This window comes from Trichechus manatus, unplaced genomic scaffold (assembly GCF_000243295.1).
Source record: "Trichechus manatus latirostris isolate Lorelei unplaced genomic scaffold, TriManLat1.0 scaffold00119, whole genome shotgun sequence".
Lineage (NCBI taxonomy): Eukaryota > Metazoa > Chordata > Mammalia > Sirenia > Trichechidae > Trichechus > Trichechus manatus.
Window position 1 is genome coordinate 7,230,035 of NW_004444055.1, and position 21,415 is coordinate 7,251,449.

A 21,415-nucleotide genomic window follows, 5' to 3' on the forward strand; every position below is an offset into this window, starting at 1 on the left:
GCTTCTAAGGAGCATTCTGGTTGTACTTCTTCCAAGACAGATTTGTTCGTTCTTTTGGCAGTCCATGGTATATTCAATATTCTCCACCAATACCAGAATTCAAAGGCATCAATTCTTCTTCAGTCTTCCTTATTCATTGTTCAGCTTTTGCATGCATATGAGGCAATTGAAAACACCACGGCTTGCATCAAGCACACCTTAGTCCTTAAGGTGACATCTTTGTTTAAAACACTTTAAAGAGGTCTCTGGCAGTAGATCTGCCCAATACCATGTGTCTTTTGATTTCGTGACTGCTGCTTCCATGGGTGTTGACTGTGGATCCAAGCAAAATGGAATCTTTGGCAACCTCAATCTTTTCTCCGTTTATCATGATGTTGCTTATTGGTCTAGTTGTGAGGATTTTTGTTTTCTTTATGTTGAGGCGTAATCCATACTGAAGGCTGTGGTCTTGGATCTTTATCAGTCACTTCAAGTCCTCTTCACTTTTAGCAAGCAAGGTTTTGTCATCTCCATAACACAGGTTGTTAAATGAGTCTTCCTCCAATCCTGATGCCCCGTTATTTTTCATATAGTCCAGCTTCTCGGATTACTGGCTCGGCATACAGATTGAATAGGTATAGTGAAAGGATACAACCCTGACACACACCTTTGCTGACTTTAAACCATGCAGTATCCCCTTGTTCTGTTCAACGACTGCCTCTTGATCCATGTACAGATTCCTCATGAGCACAAGTAAGTGTTCCGGAATTCCCATTCTTCACAATGTTATCCATAATTTGTTATGATCCACACAGTCGAATGCCTTAGCACAGTCAATAAAACACAGGTAAACATCTTTCTGGTATTCTCTGCTTTCAGCCAGGATCCATCTGACATCACCAATGATACCCCTGGTTCCATGTCCTCTTCTAAATCTGGCTTGAACTTCTGGCAGTTCCCTGTCAATATACTGCTGCAGCCACTTTTGAATAATCTTCATCAAAATTTTACTTGCATGCGATATTAATGATATTGTTCAATAATTTCCATATTCAGTTGGATCAACTTTCTTGGGAACAGGCATAAATATGGATCTCTTCCAGTCGGTTGGCCAGGTAGCTGTCTTCCAAATTTCTTGGCACAGACAAGCGAGCACTTTCAGTGCTGCATCCACTTGCTGAAACAGCTCAACTGGTATTCCATCAATTCCCGGAGCCTTGTTTCGCCAACGCCTTCAGTGCAGCTTGGACTTCCTCCTTCAGTACCATCAGTTCCTGATCATATGTTACCCCTGAAATGGCTGAACGTCGACCAATTCCTTCTGGTATAGTGACTCTGTGTACTGCTTCCATCTTCTTCTGTGCTTCCTGCATCGTTTAATATTTTCCCCATAGAATCCTTCCGTATTGCCAACTTGAGGCTTGAATATAAAGTAGCACTAAGGAATAAAAAAGTGTGCATGTGCTTTCTCAAACTATTAAAATTGCAATTATTTGGTTACGCAAAAGAAGGAACATCTTCTGTTTTACTTTCTTTTTTCATTGATAGTAGATCTAAATATCTACACTTTAAAATACACACCTGTGGGGCACCGGCAGCAAAAGCTTTATCACTGACATAAAGGTTCTCTGCTGTCAGGCCCAGGGAAACAGGACACAGCCAGGGTCACATTGCATCCTAACATGGAAACGCCTGCTAGGGTGATTCCTATCTACAATGAAGGGGGATGACAAGTTCTCCAACAACAGGGCTTTGTTTATGGCCCAGTAATGACTAACCCAGTATTACTTATCAATCGAGCAACAGAACAAAAAGCCTTGTATGTGTGCGAACCATGAGTTAAAGGGTCTATAGGTTTTTTAAAAAACTATATACGTTGCTCAAAACCTTGATCTGGGGATGTCAAATATTTTATTTTTCCAATGGTTACAAAGAATATATTAAAAGATCTTTCACTAATATTAATGACTCAAATAAATCAGGACAAACTGTTTCCCAGAAGTACCTCAACATGATCCCAGAAAATAAAGCAAGTGACTTAAGTTTTATCTCCGATTTTCTATTCATGGTACCTGCAGAAGTAATAGAAAATAGTACACCTACTCCTCACTTACCAATCATCTCCTTATCTGATATTTTGCGTTTACAACAGAAGTGAAAAATCTACTATGCAACTATTTAGCACATTAACAAGGCAGGTGCATGGCGGCAACGGCTGCAGAACATCCCCTCTTTTGAGGAAGGTCTCCAAGCGGCCTCTGGGAACCTGGGCCATGCTGCCCCATGCCCTCCACTCCCTCCTGCCAGCGGGGCCATGCTCAGCTACCACGAGGGGCCAGCCTTGGGGGGACATGCAGGCAGCACAGAGCCAGTGGGCACCTGTTCTGGGTTCCCAGCCCCTATGCAGCCTGAGGCCCTGCAGCTCAAAACTGCTGTAGGGTGAGAAGGGAGGAAAAAAAGAGGCAGGAGAGACGGTGTTTGGAACAAATCTGCAGGAGTTTAATGACATCCCTTAAGTCTCTACCTCAGTGGGGCCCCTGCGTGTGCTAGCAGGAAGCCCCTAGCATTGGTGACTCGCCAGGTGCAGAGGGCAAAGCAGACTCCTGGATCAAAGGACTTGCAGGGGTGGGAGTGGGGCCCTGGAGGCAGCTCCTCGAGGGAAGCTCTGACCCAGCACAAGAGGAAGGTGAAGTGGTTAAGCCTTGGGTCCTCTACTTACACAGCCAGGCTTCATCCAGCTTTGTCTCTTCCAAACTTCCTTCTTTGCAGAGGAATAATCCGTAACTGGACTTGTCAGAGTGATGAGCACATCAGTAAATCTTAGCTGTTATTATTTTTATGATCATATTTTCTAAAGTAAGAAAGTTGAACAAATGGATGGTCTGAAAACAGAGGTAAAAAAATCTTCCATTTTTGCCTAACACCAATTTTCACATAAAGACCAGGTCTTTGGAACCTAACCATGTTGTTAAGTGAGGAGTGGGTGTTTTTCTAGCTCCTAAACCACAATCTACTTAATACTAGGGATACAGTCAAGGTGGTACCAGTAAATGACTTGACCAAGGTCACAAAGTCTCCTAATCTCAGAGGTATCTGATTTCTACCCATTATTCCCCAGAAACGAGCTAGAAATTACTTCTGATAGTGTCCACCAATCAAATTTAATCTTTAAAGATAAAGGTTTGCAAGGTGGTAATAGGGAACTCAAGGTTGAGAAGGGACAGTGTTGACAAGTTGTAGCATTGTTAACCATTGTCATAAAACAGTATGTGTACTATTTAACGAGAAACTGTTCTAGAAACATTCACCTAAAGTACAATAAACTAAAAATAAAGACAAAGGTTTGCTACTGCTAAAGATTTTTTTAAAATTAATGGCTCACAAGGTTTGAATGGTATTTTTAAAAAATGGTTATGTTCTAAGCAATGCAGGCTTCATACTAAGTGAAAGAAGCCAGACAAAAAAGGCCACGTATTGTATGATTCCATTTGTATGAAACGTCCAGAACAGGCAAATGCATGGAAAGTAAATACATGGTTGCCAGGGGCTGGGGGGAGAAGGACAGAGTTACTAATGGGTACAGGGTTTCTTTCAGGGGTGATGAAAACGTGTGGAATTAGACAGTGGTGATGGTTACACAACTTTGTAACTACACTAAAAACCACTGAATTGCACATACCTTAAAACAGTAACTTTTATGGTATGTGAATTATATCTCAATAAAAAAAATAAACGAGGTGTTTAGGCTTTCATTTAGTACTCAGAGATTTTAACATTTTAGTTATGAATTAGAGTCTGGAATTGCAAAAGTAAAGGGAAAACAGTTTTTCATCTGTATTGTCTGATTATATTAACTGAACTTTTAGTAATTAACATGTATTCACGAACTATACTTCTAAAGTATAAAAAAAAACTTTTTCAAATTAAAAGATTACAATGGAAGCTAAGTATCTGTGGTCCAAGCAAAGAAGTGCCCGACTCATATTACAGCTTTAGCTTAATTTGATATGTTTAACTTACAATGACATTCTACTCTCCCCGTTCCACTTTCCTACTTATCCTTCAAAATTCAGCTCCAATGTCATCCCTCTAAAAATCTTTTCCCTAAACCAATCTTGATGAGGGATTCCCCACCTAAGTGGAACTTCTTTGGTGTCCCCACTGATGCCTTTGTACTCTAATATAAGACACTGGCTGTATCATTTTACCTGTATACTACCACATTTGACCCTTCTTCGCATTGAAGTTAAGCACACACAAGGCCAGTGTTCCTGCAAAGTGCACGCTAAAATCACCTGGAGATCTTAAAACAACAAGAAAAAAGCATGCTGGGCTGGCAAGTGTTCAATTTACAAACACCCCCAGATAATTCCCATGTACAACCATGAACTGAGTACTCTGATTATAAACAAGTGTTCACAGAAAATATATTGCAGTTCTTATACTGTAAATCACTACATCAACAGTCCTCCCAATTAAACTAAAAGATCCTGATAAGAAACAGGCAGGGTTTAGCCAGAGTATGAATATTTCCTTTTCTAATCACAGTCAGTGGCAGGAATCTGAATGCAGCACCTTCAGTTTAACCTTTATCTGAAGGGCAACAATAAAGCCAAGGCGCTTTATTTGAAAAAGTGTTATTTAATGGAAATAGTTCTTTTATAGCTAAAGGCAAAAAACTTCAACCTTTATAGCTGTAAATCACTGTTCTTTCAACTGTGAAAAGAAATTATTTTTCAAAGCCAAAGCAAGAATTATAATATGGGTAGGCATAAGGGAAATTATACTAGAAAGCACTTTTCCTTATTTTCTTCTCTTCAAATAGGAATGAAGAAATAAAGCCAGGTACTGTCAAATACCTCTCCTAAGTGTGAAAACATGAAAGTCAATTCAATATATAAATGAGTGTAACATACTTCTATTTTTAGGCTTGTTGAGTTTTGGGGTGGGGGGGAACCTGTTTAAAATTAACACTAGAATGGTTATGATGTGATCCAAAGATAACTCTAGTGTGTTTTACTGATAAGTAGTAGTGTGAAAACAGAAATGTTTTCCAATCCCTTCTCAATGGAACCCCAAGCTCCCCTAAATCCGGGTGTGTGTGTCTGTCTGTCTGTCTGTCTGAGGAGCAGGTAAGAAATGTACCATCCCCAGACTAGAGGCATCCTATCTTAAGGCAAACTATATTACTAACCAGGGACTTACTTGGGCAAAAGCCTCTAATTAAACCACAATAAATAATATAAAAATACATGTACTGTCAGTTATTATTATCTAGGGGCAGGTATGTTCTGGCAGGTCCTGCAGACTGCCCAGGTTCAAATCACAGCCTCACAAACTACTTAACTCCTCTGCGCAGGATTCTACATCCGAAAAATGGAGTTAATACTCATAACCACATCACAGGATTGCTACTGTTGTTGTTAAGCACTGTCGAGTTGACTTAGGATTGCTGTTAGAATTAAATAAATTAACGCATGTATTAAACAGGAACATAACTTGCTAGGTAAACTTTCACTGAAAACACATTAAAATATATATATGACCAAAACGGACCTGAACTTAACACGCATAGTCCCAACTACTCATATTACTAAATGGCAAATTAAAAACAATAAAGTAATAATGAATAAATGATTGACTGACAAGGTCAACAAAATTAAGAAAAACAAGATGGAAACGTTAAAAGCAAAAATTAATTAAGAAACAGAATAACAGAACTGCCAAATGAACCATGTAGTACAAAAAAAAAAAATTAATGCATGTAACATGCTTAGAAAGAGCCCTCGTGGTGCAATGGTTAAGCACTCCGCTGCTATACGAAAGAACCTACCAGCAGCTCTGTAGGAGAAAAGACCTGGCCATCTGCTCCCGTAAAGATTACAGCCTAGGAAACCCTATAAGGCATTTCTACTCTGTCCTATAGGATCAATACGGGTTGGGACTGACTCGATGGCATACAATACAACATGCTTAGAACAGTGCCTAGTGCCTAGTACATAGTAAATGCTTAACAAAAGATGTCTATCATTCACTTAGGAGTCCCTAGGTGAAGAAAATGTTTCAGTACTCAACTACTAATCGAAAGGTTGGAGGTTCCAATCCTCCCACAGGCACCTTGGAAGAAAAGTGTGACAATTTACTTCCCAAAGGCCAGAGCCATGAAAACCCTATGGAGTACAGTTCTACTCTGCAACAAATGGGACTGTGATGTGTTGGAATGGACTCGACAACAATTGGTTTGATTTTTGGTTTTATTACTTACTTACAATAAAAAACTGTATGACCAACCTCAATTCAAGAATAGCTGCCACACTGTGATTGTTGGTGAACATGATTCATGGACTAAGTTTGAATTTAACAATTCAAAACATTTTTTTTTTTTTTGCCCAACAGTTCTTGATGTCAACTCTGTGAACTTAGTAACTAAACAGTAATAGTTCTAGATGGGACTCTAATAATTACAGTGTTATCCTCCACACACACTTGATTTCTGGAATATGCCATGTTCTCTCACTTTACTTCTAGCTTTCATACCTGCTATCCCATTTGCCCAAAACATACTCAAATCTCCCTCCTTCTCTTGACCTGGCCAACTCCTACTCTTCAATTTAAAAAAAAAAAAAAGCCATTTCTTCAACAAATACCCTCTTTCTTCCTTAGATTATGTTTAATCCCCCTGATTATACACTTTCATGTTATCCTGTATTTCCTCTTTCATAACACATCTCACTGTAATTTCTTGTTTCCCAACTGTGTTTCTCATTAGACTATGAACCCCATGTAGACAGGGATGCCTATCTTCTTCACCTGGCTTAGTGCTGAATACGTATTATGCACTCAATAAATGTCCATTTAATTGAACTGAAACACATCTTATGAGTGGATAATAAAAGGGCAGACCAATCTCAATGTTATAGAAGACTGAAATTTGCCCTCAGGCTCTTATGAGCTTACTAAAGCCACCTTTGCCCCTGCCCCATCCACAGTAAGGGGGTAAGGGAGATTGGTACTGCTAGTCCCTACTATCCTAAGAGTCACAAAAAAAAAAAAGTTATTTAGTGAAATAAATATTTTTCTGAGTATAAACTATAAAAAAATCTTAGAAAGTTGAAAAGAATAAAAACCATATTTTCATGACATAAACATTTATATTTCATTTAGTCTTCTATCCCTAGGTTATGAAAACTTCGAAAATACAAATTGATTTGCCTAAAACAGACCAAACTATTGATAAACCAAACCTACTGCCATCAAGTCAATTCTGACTCATAGCGACTCTACAGGACAGAACTGTCCCATAGAATTTCCAGAACTGTAATCTTTACAGAAGCAGATTGCCGTATCTTCCTCTGGTGGAGTGGCTGGTGGGTTCGAACTATCAACCTTTTGGTTAGCTGCCAAGCACTTAACTACTGTGCCAACAGGGCTCCTTAAACTACTGATAGAGACTTATAATGTACTGGTATTGAAAACAAAAGGAGAGTCTGAAAATCTAAAGAGTAAACAGTCAATTAAAATGAAGTCTGAGTTACAGGTCAATTCAGAAATTATAAAAATTCCAATGCCTATTTAAAATTTTTAAAAAATTCCTACACCTCAGTATGTTAGATCAATTGATGAAACATGCAATCAAGATGCATTGGTAATTACTGGTAACTGAAATGAGAAAGCTGGAAACGAAGAAGGATTGGTAGTTGGAAAATATAGCCTTGGTGAAAGAAAGGATGCTGGAGATCACACGATATTTGCAAGACCAACAACTTAATCAATGGAAATACCTTTTTTCAACAACATAAATGATGATTATATACGCGGACCTTGCCAGACGGAATGCACAGTAATCAAATCAACTACATCTGTGGAAGGACACAATGGAGAAGCTCAGTATTTTCAGTCAGAACAAGCCAGGGGCCGAATGCTGAACAGACCATCAATTGCTCATATGCAAGTTCAAGTTGAGGATGAAGAAAATTAAAACAAGTCCACAAGAGCCAAAATACGACCTTGAGTATATCCCACCTGAATTTAGAGACCATCTCAAGAACAGATTTGCTGCACTGAACACTAACAACTGAAGATTAGACCAGTTGTGCGAAGTCATCAGGAACATCACACATGAAGAAAGCAAGGGGTCATTAAAAAGACAGGAAAGAAAGAAAAAGACCAAAATGGATATTGGAAGAGTCTCTGAAACTTGCTCTGGAGTTAGAAAACCAAAAGAAAAGAACATGCTTGGAATTTCTCAAGCTGAAAGAACTGAAGAAAAAATTTAAGCTGCAAGTTGCAATGCTGCAGGATTCTACGGGCAAAATACTGAATGACGCAGGAAGCATCAAAAGAAGATGCATCAAAGGAAGACAGCTACCTGGAGAACCAACTGGAAGAGATCCATATCTGTGCCCATTCCAAAGAAAAGCGATCCAGTAGAATGTGGAAATTACTGAACAATAGCATTAATATCTCACACAAGTAAAATTATGCTGAAGATAATTCAAAAATGGTTGCAGCAGTACTCTGACAGGGAACTGCCAGAAATTCAAACAGGATTCAGAAGAGGATGTGGAACCAAGGATATCACTGCTGATGTCAGATGGATCCTGGCTGAAAGCAGAGAATACCAGAAGGATGTTTACCTGTGCTTTATTGACTATACAAAGGCATTCAGCTGTGTAGATCATTAACAAATTATGGATAACACTGCAAAGAATGGAAATTCCATAACACTTACTTGTGCTCATGAGGAATCTGTATATAAACCAAGAGGCAGTTGTTCGAATGGAACAAAGGGATACTGTGTAGTTTAAAGTCAGGAAAGGTGTGCATTAGGGTTGTATCCTTTCACATATTCAATCTGCATGCTGAGCAAATAATTTGAGAAGCTGGACTACATGAAGAAAACTGCAGCATCAGGATTGGAGGTTCATTAACAACCTATGACACGCAAATGACAAAACCTTGCTTGCTGAAAACACTGAGGAAGATCAAAGACTACACCTTCAGTATAGACTGATCAAAGCTATACCTTCAGTATAGACTGCACCGCAGTGTAAAGAAAACAAAAATCCTCACAACTGGACCAAAAAGCAACATCATAATAAATGGAGAAAAGACTGAAGTTGTCAAGGACTTCATTTTACTTGGATCCACTATCAATGCCCATGGAAGCAGCAGTCAAGAAATCAAATGACGTATTGCATTGGGCAAATATGCTGCAAAAGATCTTTTCAAGTGTTAAAAAGCAAAGATGTCACCTTGAAGACTTAGATGCATCTGACCCAAGCCATGGTATTTTCAATCGCCTCATATATGCATGCAAAAGCTGGACAATGAATAAGGAAGACAGAAGAAGAATTGACACCTTTGAATTATGGTGTTGGCGAAGAATACTGAATATACTATGTACTGCTAGAAGAATGAACAAATCTGTCTTAGAAGTACAGCCAGAATGCTCCTTGGAAATAAGGACAAAGAGACTTCGTCTCATGTACTTTGGACATATTACCATGAGGGATCAGTTCCTTGAGAAAGATATCAGGCTTGGTAAAGCAGAAGGTGGGCGAAAAAGAGGAAGATCCTTAATAAGACAGATTGACACAGTGGCTGCAACAATGGGCTCAAGCATAACAATGACTGTGACGACAGCACAGGTCCAGGCAGCATTTCGCTCTGTCCTACGCAGGGTTGCTATCAGTCAGAATTAACTCGATGGCACCTAACAACAACCTATGCATGAGAAAGCTGGACAATGAATAAGGAAGACCGAAGAAGAATTGATGCCTTTGAATTACAGTGCTGGCAAAGAATATTAAATATACCATGGACTGCCAGAAGAACAAATCAATCTGTCTTGGAAGAAATACAGCCAGAACGCTCCTTAGAAGCAAAGATGGCAAGACTTTACCTCAGGTACTTTGGACATGTTATCAGGAGGGACCAGTCCCTGGAAAAGGACACCATGGATGGTAAAGTACAGGGTTAGTGAAAAAGAGGAGGATCCTCAACAAGATGGACTGACACAGTGGCTGCAACAATGGGCTCAAGCATAACAACAACTGTGAGGATGGAGCAGGACCAGGCAGTGTTTCGCTCTGTTGTAGATAGGGTCTCTATGAGTCAGAACCAGTTGGATGGTACCTAACAACAACAACATGCCCAACAATCCTTAGGGAATTTTAGAATAGCTTTGTCCAGGATTTTAACAATGTACCAAACGATGCCATGTATTCTTGAAAGAATGGATAATAGAGAATTCTGTTGACTCTCTGCAGGCTCTTAACCAGTTATCAAGTTCTTCCAACCATGCGATAATGGGTTCTGCCACCAGAGACCTTAGGGCCAAAGTTCTAAATCTCTTGGACTACCATGATCTGACATCCAACCATCTACAAATTAAAGATGACTGCTTTTCATATTTCCAAAAAAATCATCACTTGGGAAGCATTTTTAAAAGTTGCTAAGATTTTAGCTTAAGGAAGCTGGTTCTCTTATACTCCACCTCTTAAAATGTAAATTCAGGCTGATATCCTTCATAAACACTACATTTGCAAATAAAAATTTCAACTCTGTAATAAAATACCAGCCCAATTCCGTTTAATCTTTTATACAAAAAAGAATTCCTATTTCTTGATATAACACTACTACCTATACTATGCTTTTCAGATCTATTTTGTTTTCACAAAGTTATACTGTATAACATAAAGCAGTAATAATTAGGCACCTCCAACAGAACTGTGATAACTATACTTGCAATGTCCAAAGCCCCTGCCAGATGCTATCCTCATTTCCTTATTTCTGTATCTATTTCTATACTGCATAAGCACCCATAACACATGATAATAGATTTAAACGTATGTTCAGAATCCATACTATTTGAATATGTAGCATAAGCTATTTTCTTCTTAAATCTCTTATACACAAATAAACCACCCTACAAGGTACTGGAGAAAAAAAAGAATAGGTACTGAACTGCAAGTCAGGAATCCTGGTCATTCAATTTCCTTGGCCTATAGATTCCTCATCTGAGAAAGGAAAGAGTGGAAAAGATGTTCTCCAACGTATAAAACTCTCTGATTGTCGTAAAATTAGTCACAAGTACGAAAAAAAACTCAGAACTTCAGCAAGGCAAATGAATAATATTTCTGACATCATCATTACTTAGCATAGTGGATACCCAGAAAGTACTTGACGATTTGACACAATTCAATGTCTACTTCTATTGTGTGGGAGTTGATCACTGGGGGCTAAGGGAAGACAGTGTTTGACACAAAGGAGCTTAAAAAATAACAACTATTTTTAACTTACTTTCAGTTATGCCCACCTTTCATAATCAAAACATTAGGTACTATATTAAACAGTATCCTTATATCCTGAAAGTTTAACCACTACTGTAAGTAGTCCAGGGATCTGGAGCCCAGGGAGCCCTAGGGGATCCACAAATAAGCTTGATAAGAACCTGAATCCCCAGGAATTATATACAAAAAAAACCGGATTTATTTTCCTGGGAAGAAGGAACAGATCTTTCAGAAAATACTTAGATGGAACTACAACCAGAAGAGCTAATAATGACATTGATTCTAGTCAATTTTACTACAAGAGTTTCTCTCTCCCCCAAAGGATTTTACTTACAATTTATAACAAATCCCTCTTCATCTTCTTAAGTTTTTCATGTTTCTTTTTTTTTTAACGGCGGGGGGACGGGGACAATATCAGCCAAAGACTTGCAAAGCTTTTAAAACAGGTCACCTTCCTGAATCACTTTTCCTACTAAAAATAGTACCTTACATACGAGAAACAGATCAAACAGGTGGCTTTTAAATAGTGATAAGGAGAGTCTCTGAGCAGCCATTGAAGGGTAAGGAACTGCGGGTGTGTGAGTGTGTGGACAAGGAGGTCGTGGCAGCTGAATTAGAGTCCCAACTCCTTGGACTCCATTTGCTATTCTCTTTCCCCCCAACCCCCCACACCTATCTGGTGGTGGTGGGAGTTATACTTGCGTTTCTTTTCATTCATTTTCAAACCTTTTTAAATTTGAGGATTGGGGGTGGTGGGGAAAGGCAGGAAAGGGGAAGGCAGGAGACTAGTGGCAGAAGAGGAGGTGGAGGACATGGAGATGAGAAAGGATTAACCTGGGGTTAAGGAACAAAGCCCCGGAGGAGGCGACAGGGTTAGTCCTTGATAATTGCCGGTGTGTCAATAGGGAAATTGAGGGCCTGAATGATACTTTTAAAGAACTAGAGTCTCTCAGTATGGCCGATGTGGAACTAAGTTCACTGGCCAGACTTCCCAGCTTAAACAAACTTCGAAAGTTAGAACTTAGTAACAACAGTATTTCTGGAGGCTTGGAAGTCCTGGCAGTGAAATGTCCAAATCTTACCTACCTCAATCTGAGTGGAAACAAAATCAAAGATCTCAGTACAGCAGAAGCTCTGCAAAATCTGAAAAATTTGAAAAGTCTTGACTTGTTTAACTGCGAGATCACAAACCTGGAAGATTATGAAGGATTTTTGAGCTGCTGCAGCAAACTACATACTTAGATGGATTTGATCAGGAGGATAACGAAGCGCCTGATGCATCTAACGAGGATGATGATGATGATGGAGATGAAGATGATGAGGATGAAGAAGAAGATGAAGCTGGTCCACCGGAAGGATATGAGGAAGAGGAGGAGGAAGAAGAGGAGGATGAGGATGAGGACAATGATGAAGCAGGCTCAGAACTGGGAGAGGAAGAAGAGGAAGTGGGCCTCTCATACTTAATGACAGAAGAAATCCAGGATTAAGAAGATGATGACGACTATGTTGAAGGAGAGGAAGATGAAGAAGAGGAAGAAGAAGGTCTTCGAGGGGAGAAGAGGAAACGAGATGCTGAAGATGGAGAAGAAAAAGATGACTAGATCGTTCTAAGAGCAGATTTCCTAACACTCATGGGTTTGCAATAGTGATGGTGTCGTCTGTTTCTTCATGTACAATAGCTATCCTTACAGAAAATAACGTGTAACGTTTTATAGAAAAAGTGTGGTTTTACCATTTTTATCATCCCAAGTAAGATTAGTCTGTTAATGATCATATTGTACGGAGAGAAAAATCTCATCGACCCCTCCCCCATTTGTGAAATTCCCTATTTATTTGGAATCTTAATTTTTCTAATTCAGGCTCACTGCATTAGTCATTTTTAACCCCTAATTAAAACATGATAGCTTTTACGCAGCTATAGTATAGTGCATTTCATTTATAAGGTTTTAAAGTTATTTATAAGCAAACGAAATCACAGTTGGCTGTAATATGAACTGATAGTAGTCTCTTCAATGATGAGTTGGTTATTTTTTTAGAGATGACCCAGAGATCTTTGCTTTGAAGGCAGTGATATTTTTTTGCTTTGGATATTTGGGTGCTTCTTTATCACAAGAGTTACCTGGAAAGTAGAAGTAGAATAGTAAAGGCTCTATCTAGCAATAGAGTTCATGGATTTTGTGGAGGCTTCTCAACCTCTTCTAAGCCAGGTGGCTGATAAGATTTTATTTCTGAAGGAAAAATTGCTTCCAGTAAGTTCAGAGCCATGCAGGTGAACGCTTTCTTCTTCAGGCTGCAGATCCTAACATGCGAAGGGTCGTTTGTTTTTAGGTAATGTGTTCTTTTTCCTCCCAGCAATTTCTTTAGGATCGCTTTCTTTCTCATTTCCCTCCCCTCCGTCTCAAAAAAAAAGAAAGTTGGGAAACTTCTTGCTATCCAGGAAAACCTTTAGTCTTATACCTCAACCACCTTTTCAGACCTGAGTCGGTTTTAAACAAGCTAAATAAGAGAAATTCAGTATTTTCTCAGCTACAAATGTTATCATCCATGTAGTCTTATGCAACAGGCTCTGCGTACTATAAATCTCTTTTGGCTGACAACACGTACAGACGATATTAGTTAAGAAGAGAAGCAACGGAGGCTTTGGGAAGCAGCATCACTGTTTCCCAAAAGTCAGAACAATTGCCTGTTGATAATTAATGAGACATTCAAGTTTTTAAGTTGGCTTCCCAAATGACTTGGATAGCACTGTACAAAATGTTTTTTTTAGTTTTCCTGAATAGAACCTTTTTTCTTCCTGTAAATTATAAAGGATTATTAGATATTATAACACTTGATTGGGGTCTACTAGGCAGTTAGCAAAATATTTGGAACTTAATATTAAAATTAGGATTTGTTTTCAAATAGATGGCCGTTAAAAATAGAAAAAATATTTGGGATAAGTGTGAGTGTACCTGTATGCATTTCCTTGTATGGCTACTAAAAAATATAATGAGTGAACAAGTATATATCCCTTTTTATCATGAAGGCTCTTGCTTTTTTAATCTTGGCTATCTAAATTTCCTTCTATTTTGAATATTTGCAAAGTTTTTTAAAGTTAATGTAAGCAAATTAATTGATGTTACGCTTCCATACTGGGACACATTTAAATTACTGAGTATAGTACTTCTTTAGTTTAAAATGTGTGAGTTTTGAGTTTTAAAGTAAAAAGTATGAAGTTACTTGTAGAGAAACTAAAAAGTTGCACAACTGACTGAAATGAACTTCTTGGGATCAGTTTAGTGGGAGCACTGGAATCTCCAAAAGACTAACATTTTACCTCTTTTTAATAACGGAAATGCCCAGTGTTTTCAGTTTAGTGGGAGCATTGGAATCTCCAAAAGAGTAACATTTTACCTCTTTTTAATAACGGAAATGCCCGGTGTTTTAGTCCCTAGGAATTCTCATCACATAGTATGCCGGATTATAAAATAGTTATTTTTAAAATTAAATCTATATATTGACTTTCTTATCAATCATGTTATTGTGCAATCAAAAGTAGAGTTCTTTGATTTGAAAACAACACTTAAAAGCCTCCAGATAACTTTTAAAACTTATTTAGCTTTGTGGGTGGTACTTTCATGCAAATAAGTAAGGGTGGGTTTTATATTTTGTTGCAGTTTTGAGTCCTATTTTAATGCTCTTTGTATGGCAGTATGTATATAGTGTGTTAAGTTCTTCAAGAATCTCTCTTTAAAAAACTTTGAAGTTAATACTTTTGTGCACCTGTGTTTTAAATACAGCCATGACAGTGTTCAAACAAACAAACAAATGCAGTACTCCCAGTCATTCTTCTATTGTTTCTGACTATTCCTTGTTTTTTCTGTAACTAGTGTAACTTAAAGTTTTTGAAACTGAATTGCTTCAAATAAATTGAAGATTTGTTATTAAAAAACAAAAGTGATAGGAAAAAAGAGATATATATTTTTGAAAATTATAATTATTAAAGAATAAACAACTTAATGAAATGTCAAATCATATCACATTTTTTAAGAATTTGAAACAAAACTTCATCAAATAGAAAAGTAAATTTTACAAGACTGGTAAAATTCTAATCTTAGCAGGTTGGCAAGCTAAGTTTTAATAAGTCATCTCTTTAACTACTGATTCCTAAGGCTATATTTTATTGTTTTCATGATTACCACTGAAAAGACAATCAATGGAACATGTACAACTGAAACGTTCGTTTTTTTTTTTGTTTGTCTTTTTAACCAAAGCCATACCTAGAGATATCATTTATTTGTCCCCAAATAACTGGTTCTTCTTTATGACAGATAGGATTGGGTAGATTTCTTATTTTAGAGATATTTTAGGTACCTTTTAACCTTTGTGACTTTCAAGTTAATTGCTCAGTCACTTTGAGAGACTAAGAGTTTTAGCCAAGGAGAAAAAAAAGAAAAACAGAGGAAACTAAAAACGCTAGCTAAACAGAGAACTACCAAGATTCAGTACAACTCACACTTCTGCAAAATGCCACACATACAAGGCTATTCACTACAGCACTGTATGTACAGCAAAATTTCGGAAACGATCTAAAAGTAATCAATAAGCAATTAGTTAAGGTACCACACAGCAGCCCTTTAAAAAATCAGTCAGTGTGAAGACATATTAGTGTGTGTGTGGGGCGGGGGGGGGGGGTTAACGTATTTGTATGAGGGGGAAGGGGAATAGGCCTAACTGTTGTATATGCACCGAATTTTTCTGGAAGGATACACAATAAACTGGTAACAGAGATTGTGTCTGGGGACAGGAACTGGAATGCTGAAGGACAGATGAGGGAGTCTTACTTTTCTCCATATACGATTTGTTGTTATTGTTGTTAGCTGCCATCGAATCGAATCCAATTCATGGCAACTCCATGTGTGCAGAGTAGAACTGCTCCACAGGTTTTCAAGGCTGTGACCTTTCAGAAACACATCTCCAGGCCTGTCTTTCAAGGTGCCTCTGGGTAGGTTCAAACTTTCAGCTAGTACTCCAGTGCTTAACTGTCTGCTCTGCAAAGGGACTCCTTTAGAGGCTTTCAAATGTAGTGCTCTATGTATGTATATATCTCCTAGTCAACAAAATAATTTTTTTAATGAAATATTGGTGAAATAAGACTAACTTCAACATTTAGCTCAGACATTAGTGTCAACTCCAATTATTCAGATAGAATCTACAAAGCATTAACAATGTTGAATTATTTATAGAATACCAGGTCTTCCAAAACTTTCTTTCAAAGAGATTAAAGCTTATTTATGCATTCATTCAATCAATTAATATTCCAGTGCCTACTATGTGCCAGGAATTAATTGTTTAAGGCATTAAAGCAATGCCCAAATCACCTAAGAGTCCTGGCCTTCATGGCGCTTTGGTGGGAAAGAGAGTATTAAAAGACAAATAATAAAACTTCCAGCAGTGATAAGTGATATAAAGAAGAGAAGATATGGGGATAAAGAGAAGCTATGGAGAGGTATGGAAGCTACTGTGTTTTATACAGGGCAGTTAAGAGTAGACTTCTCTGAGGATATGACACAAATTGAGAACTGAACATTACGACAAAACAAGCAATGCAGTGGACAGGAGGAAAGCCCTGTGACTGGAACAAGCTTAGCCACTGATTGTTCCTGGTACAGGAAAGCAACAGTGTGGCTTGCAATGAAGTGAACCAAGCAGAGAAGTGCAGGAGATACGCTCAGAAGTAGGTAGATGCCCGATTCATGCATGGCCTGTAGCTAGGGGAAAAAATAAACGTTTTATTCTAAGCGTGACAGGGAATCTTGGCAGAAATCTCAGCACAGGAGTGACACGATCTAAAGTTTAAAAAGATAACATTACCTTTGCTTAGAAAGAGGCTAATACAGTTGGCCACGTAACAGAAATGGTGAAATTGGACTGCTGTTTGACAGAAATGGGGAAACCTATCTAATTCAGGATGTATTTTGAAAGTAGAGCCTACAGAATTTGTTATTAGATTGGACATAGGAATCTGAGATAGCAACTGGGTGAACAGGGATTCAAAAAATAATCTTGCATTTACTGTTATTTTACAATGGTCATATCTTTACATACATTAAGGTCATACTGAGTGAAGATTCAAGTTCTGCCTCTCAAAAGTTTCAAGACCTTAGGAAAGTCCTTTGAATCAGTTTCTAGACTATAAAATGTACTGTCTATTGATTTCTACAAGGAGAGAACATATGAAGAACTCTGCAAATGTAAATAATGACCATTATAAGGTAGACAGTATATTAACAGTTGTCCAAATCAAGCCTCCATATTTTATTTCCATTCAATTAGAATAATGACACTGATATTAAAATCAACACTAAATTTCATCCTTTGAAAGTCAAAGGGACCAAAAAATAAATTATCAGTCCAATGAAATAATGGTATGTCCCCAACTAACTGAGGACAACAGAGCTACTACCCACACACCATTATATTCCGCCATAGTTGGTTGACAGAGAAGAGGCAAACTTTTAAAATAAATTCTGATATAAAAATTAAAGAAATATTTTCACTCATTATGGAACAACAACCTACATAATATAAGCCAGAAGCACTAGCAAAATAATATAATCTTTTAATCTTTAGAGATTGGAGTAAACAGTCCTTTTAAGCTATAAATGACATTAAACTAAAACCATCTATAATTTTTACAGGCTAAAACTCTTATCAAGGTACCATTCATTGGAGAGATGCTATCAACAAGATACTATAAAATTAAGATTATATATTACAGCATGAGTTATCACAGTCTTGGTTTAAATACCCGTTGCTGCTGAGTCGACTCCAACTCATAGCGACCCTATAGCATAGAGCAGAACTGCCCCATAAGGTTTCCAAGCAGTAACTGGTGGATTCGAACTGACAACCTTTTTGGTTAGCAGCCAAGCTCTTAACCACTCCGTTGCCAGGGCTCCTGGTTTAAGCAGTAAAGTGAAAAAACCTAATGTAAATTCAATTACTGTGTGCCAAATGCATTGAACTAGAGGACTTCAACTTACTAACTTAAATCATTTTTGTAAGTTTATAAACAAGGTGCCACAGAATTAAATTTTCCATCCAAGGAGAAATACATGTTAAATCTTCAGTTAATTTTGAATTTGAGAATACTCTTGAGTATCAATTTGTATTACATATTTAATAAACCTGGGTCACAGTAAATATAAACTCAAGGATATCTGGGGTATACCTCTATCATCTCCCATCCTTATTATTTAACTGGGCCTCAAAAAAATGATCACTGGGGGCCATGCATCTGCATTATAACTAAAATCACATTGTAAGTACCCTGCAATGCATGTAACAATTACACCACCTTGGACAACACTATAGATTGAATTGTGTCCCCCCCAAAACATGTGCTATAATTCCTAACCTCTATTTCTGTGGTTATACTTCCACTTGGGAATGGGCTGTCTTTGTTATGTTAATGATAGGACTAGTGTAGTGTGTGTCTTGAATCAACCTCTTTTGAGATATAAAAGAGATTAAATAAGCAAGCAAGGAAGCAGAGATGGGGAAAGAGATGCCAAGCCACATGAAAATCACCCAGGAGCAGAAGCTCAGAAGAGACAAGGACATTCCTCCAGAGCCAACAGAGAGAGAAAGCCTTCCCCCGCAGCTGATAATCTGTACTCAGTATTCAGATTTCTAAAATTCAGTATTCGGTATTCCGCTTCTAGGCTTCTCAACTGTGAGAAAATAAATTTGTTTGTCAAAACCAATCACTTGTATTTCTGTTACAGCAGCACTAGATAACTAAAACACAGTCCAAGAAAAATCCATAACACAACAAATTTTGCATTCTAAAAGTACACAATTACTAGACTCCAGTGCACATTAGTCATGGACTGCATAGTGTCCGTTCAGGCAACGTCCAACGGCATACATGTCCCTGGTCCCATAAGGTTATAATAGAGTTCAGAAATTTCGATCAGAGAAACAGGAAGTAGCAGATATAACATCCTTAACATACTATTGTTTTGATGCATGTAGCAAAGTAGCTCCAATCGTTATTACGAACCACTGTAACTAATTTTTAATAGGCTTTACGGGGATTAGTTCCTAACTACAGGTTGTACGTAAATCGGACGTTCGTAACCAGAGGACTGCCTGTATCGCATGGTGTTCGGGCAACATCCAAATCACATAAAGTCCTATTTTACAGAGTATTATCACAAATGTTAAGCGACACATGACTGTACCCCAAAAGATATCCGAAGGTTCTATCTGTTCTACCTCCCTAATTTCTAAGAACTTCTCCCTTATAAAATAGTTGCGTAAATAACTTATTTCTCTAAATCAAACACCTTTGGGCCAGACACCCCCGTTTCAGATATATTTAAGTGCACAAGCACTATACATCACCCTTCAAAGCCTAACGGAGTCCCTCACTTAGTATACATCGCCCTCAAAACTTTAGAACAAACTAGACTAAATACAAGCTGATCAGGTTATATCAAAACAAAACGATGCTGTAATTTGGTCACTTTAATTGGCATACTGAGCAACACTGACGTTCAACTAACTTCCTTCATAAAAGCTGACAATAAAATTCCAAGCTTACATTTTTGTGGATTACAAGAAATATCTGACATCTGAGGCCTTGGGGATATTAAGTTAAAAATTTACAGAACAAAAAAGACGCCGAATTTCTCATATACTTGTCATAGTATTCATAAAGAGCCGAAAAACGACTTAAAGTGCACAAAATCGAGAGGCAAAAGATTTCACAAAGTCCCCCATAAATGCAGCTCTCCCCTCAGTGTGGTATTAAACTATTTCCTCTGAATAGAAACAGCTCTGAAAGAGTTTGCCAACCAGAGTAAAATCATTTCGCAAAGATAACGAGCGGAAACGTATTTAAGAGAGACGACCACGGAAGAGAGGCCAGGAGGGCCCTAGCACCGCTGCCGGCCGAGCAGACGTTCCCATGTCCCCGCACCCCGGCGGCCGGGGGCGAACGTGTGCCAGCAGCAGCAGGACGCGAGGCCCGCCCGGAGCCGCCTCCCGGGGCGCAGGGCCCGCCCGGCCTCACCTTTCTGGTTCATTCATTCTGAACCTGGAGCTACCAGATGCCCAGCGCTCCGGAGCTCGGGCGAGAGGGGGGTGCAGTACGGAGCAGCCGTGTTGGGCCACAACCCCTGCCAGGCGTCTGGGCCCCCCGCGATTCCCGCGCGCCCGCGGCCTCCACCCCGAGGTGGTCTGAGAGGCCGCGGAAGCCGGTGCCGGAGACCAGAGCCCTGCAACCCCGCGGCCCCACCCTCCACGGGACGCGGGCCAGGCCTCCCCCGTCCGTGGGGCGCCCGCCTGGAAGTCCCCGACCCCTGCCACCGGGCTACCCAGCCGCGGCCGGAAGTCTCCCCGGCGCCCCCTCCCCAGACCCTGACTTCCCTCACCACCGCGGCCAGACCCCCTTGGCGCTGCCTCGTGCCTCTCAGCGCGGATCTCAGGCCGGATGAGGCGAAGGGCCGCACTGCCTGCCCCGCCGAGCGGGCAAGGAAAAAGCGGGGAGCCAGGGACTGGTCTGGGCGGTTACCTTGATAATCCTGCGGGGAAGCCCAGCCATCTTGTCAGATCCCGAGTTCGGCCTCTGGTCTCGTCTCCGGCACTGCTCGCCTCACGCACGAGTGGAAGTCCTGGGCTCCACTTCCGGGGGACGTTGCCGCGCCCGCCGCCGCCGCCGCCTGGGCCCCTCGGGAAATGTAGTCCGGGCTAGGGCGCGGGCTCCGGCGCGGGCGGGTTCTTTCGGACCTGGCCCCCTTCCCCAGGTTCCCCGCCCCAACCCCGGCCAAGGGGTTGCGGAAGTGACGCGCCGCGGTGGGGCAGGGACCTGAGGGAGATGGCGCGGGAGGCGCGGAGGTGCGGCGCTTGTGGCCGAGCCGTCCGCGCCGCGATAGGGCTCGGCCACCTGCGCCTCGCAGGCCTCTTATCCGCGGCCGAGCCCGCGTCAGTCGGCGACGTAACAGAAGCCCTGTTGCCACCGTCGCCAATTCATTCATTCGTTCATTCAGCCAACTTTCCTGCCTTGCGTGCGGCCAGGCTGGCGCTGCAGGGAACCATTGCGGTCTGAATGACCCTTGGGTTTCTTCCTCAAAGGAAAGGGAATACCGAAATTC

At 39.8% G+C, this 21,415-nt stretch overlaps 1 protein-coding gene and 1 pseudogene across 1 annotated transcript in view; one reads left to right on the top strand and one right to left on the bottom strand.

Moving 5' to 3' along the window:
• The window catches only part of UBE2N (ubiquitin conjugating enzyme E2 N), a 52,611-nt gene extending 31,398 nt beyond the window's left edge, over positions 1-21,213 (bottom strand). Inside the window, exon 1 of the mRNA XM_004384203.1 lies at positions 20,836-21,213. Coding sequence (XP_004384260.1) covers positions 20,836-20,865 — 30 coding nt within the window. The 5' untranslated portion in view covers positions 20,866-21,213. The remainder of the gene's footprint in view (positions 1-20,835) is intronic.
• Positions 12,070-14,263, top strand: LOC101348704 (acidic leucine-rich nuclear phosphoprotein 32 family member E pseudogene; annotated as a pseudogene).
• Positions 21,214-21,415: the final 202 nt, after the last annotated feature.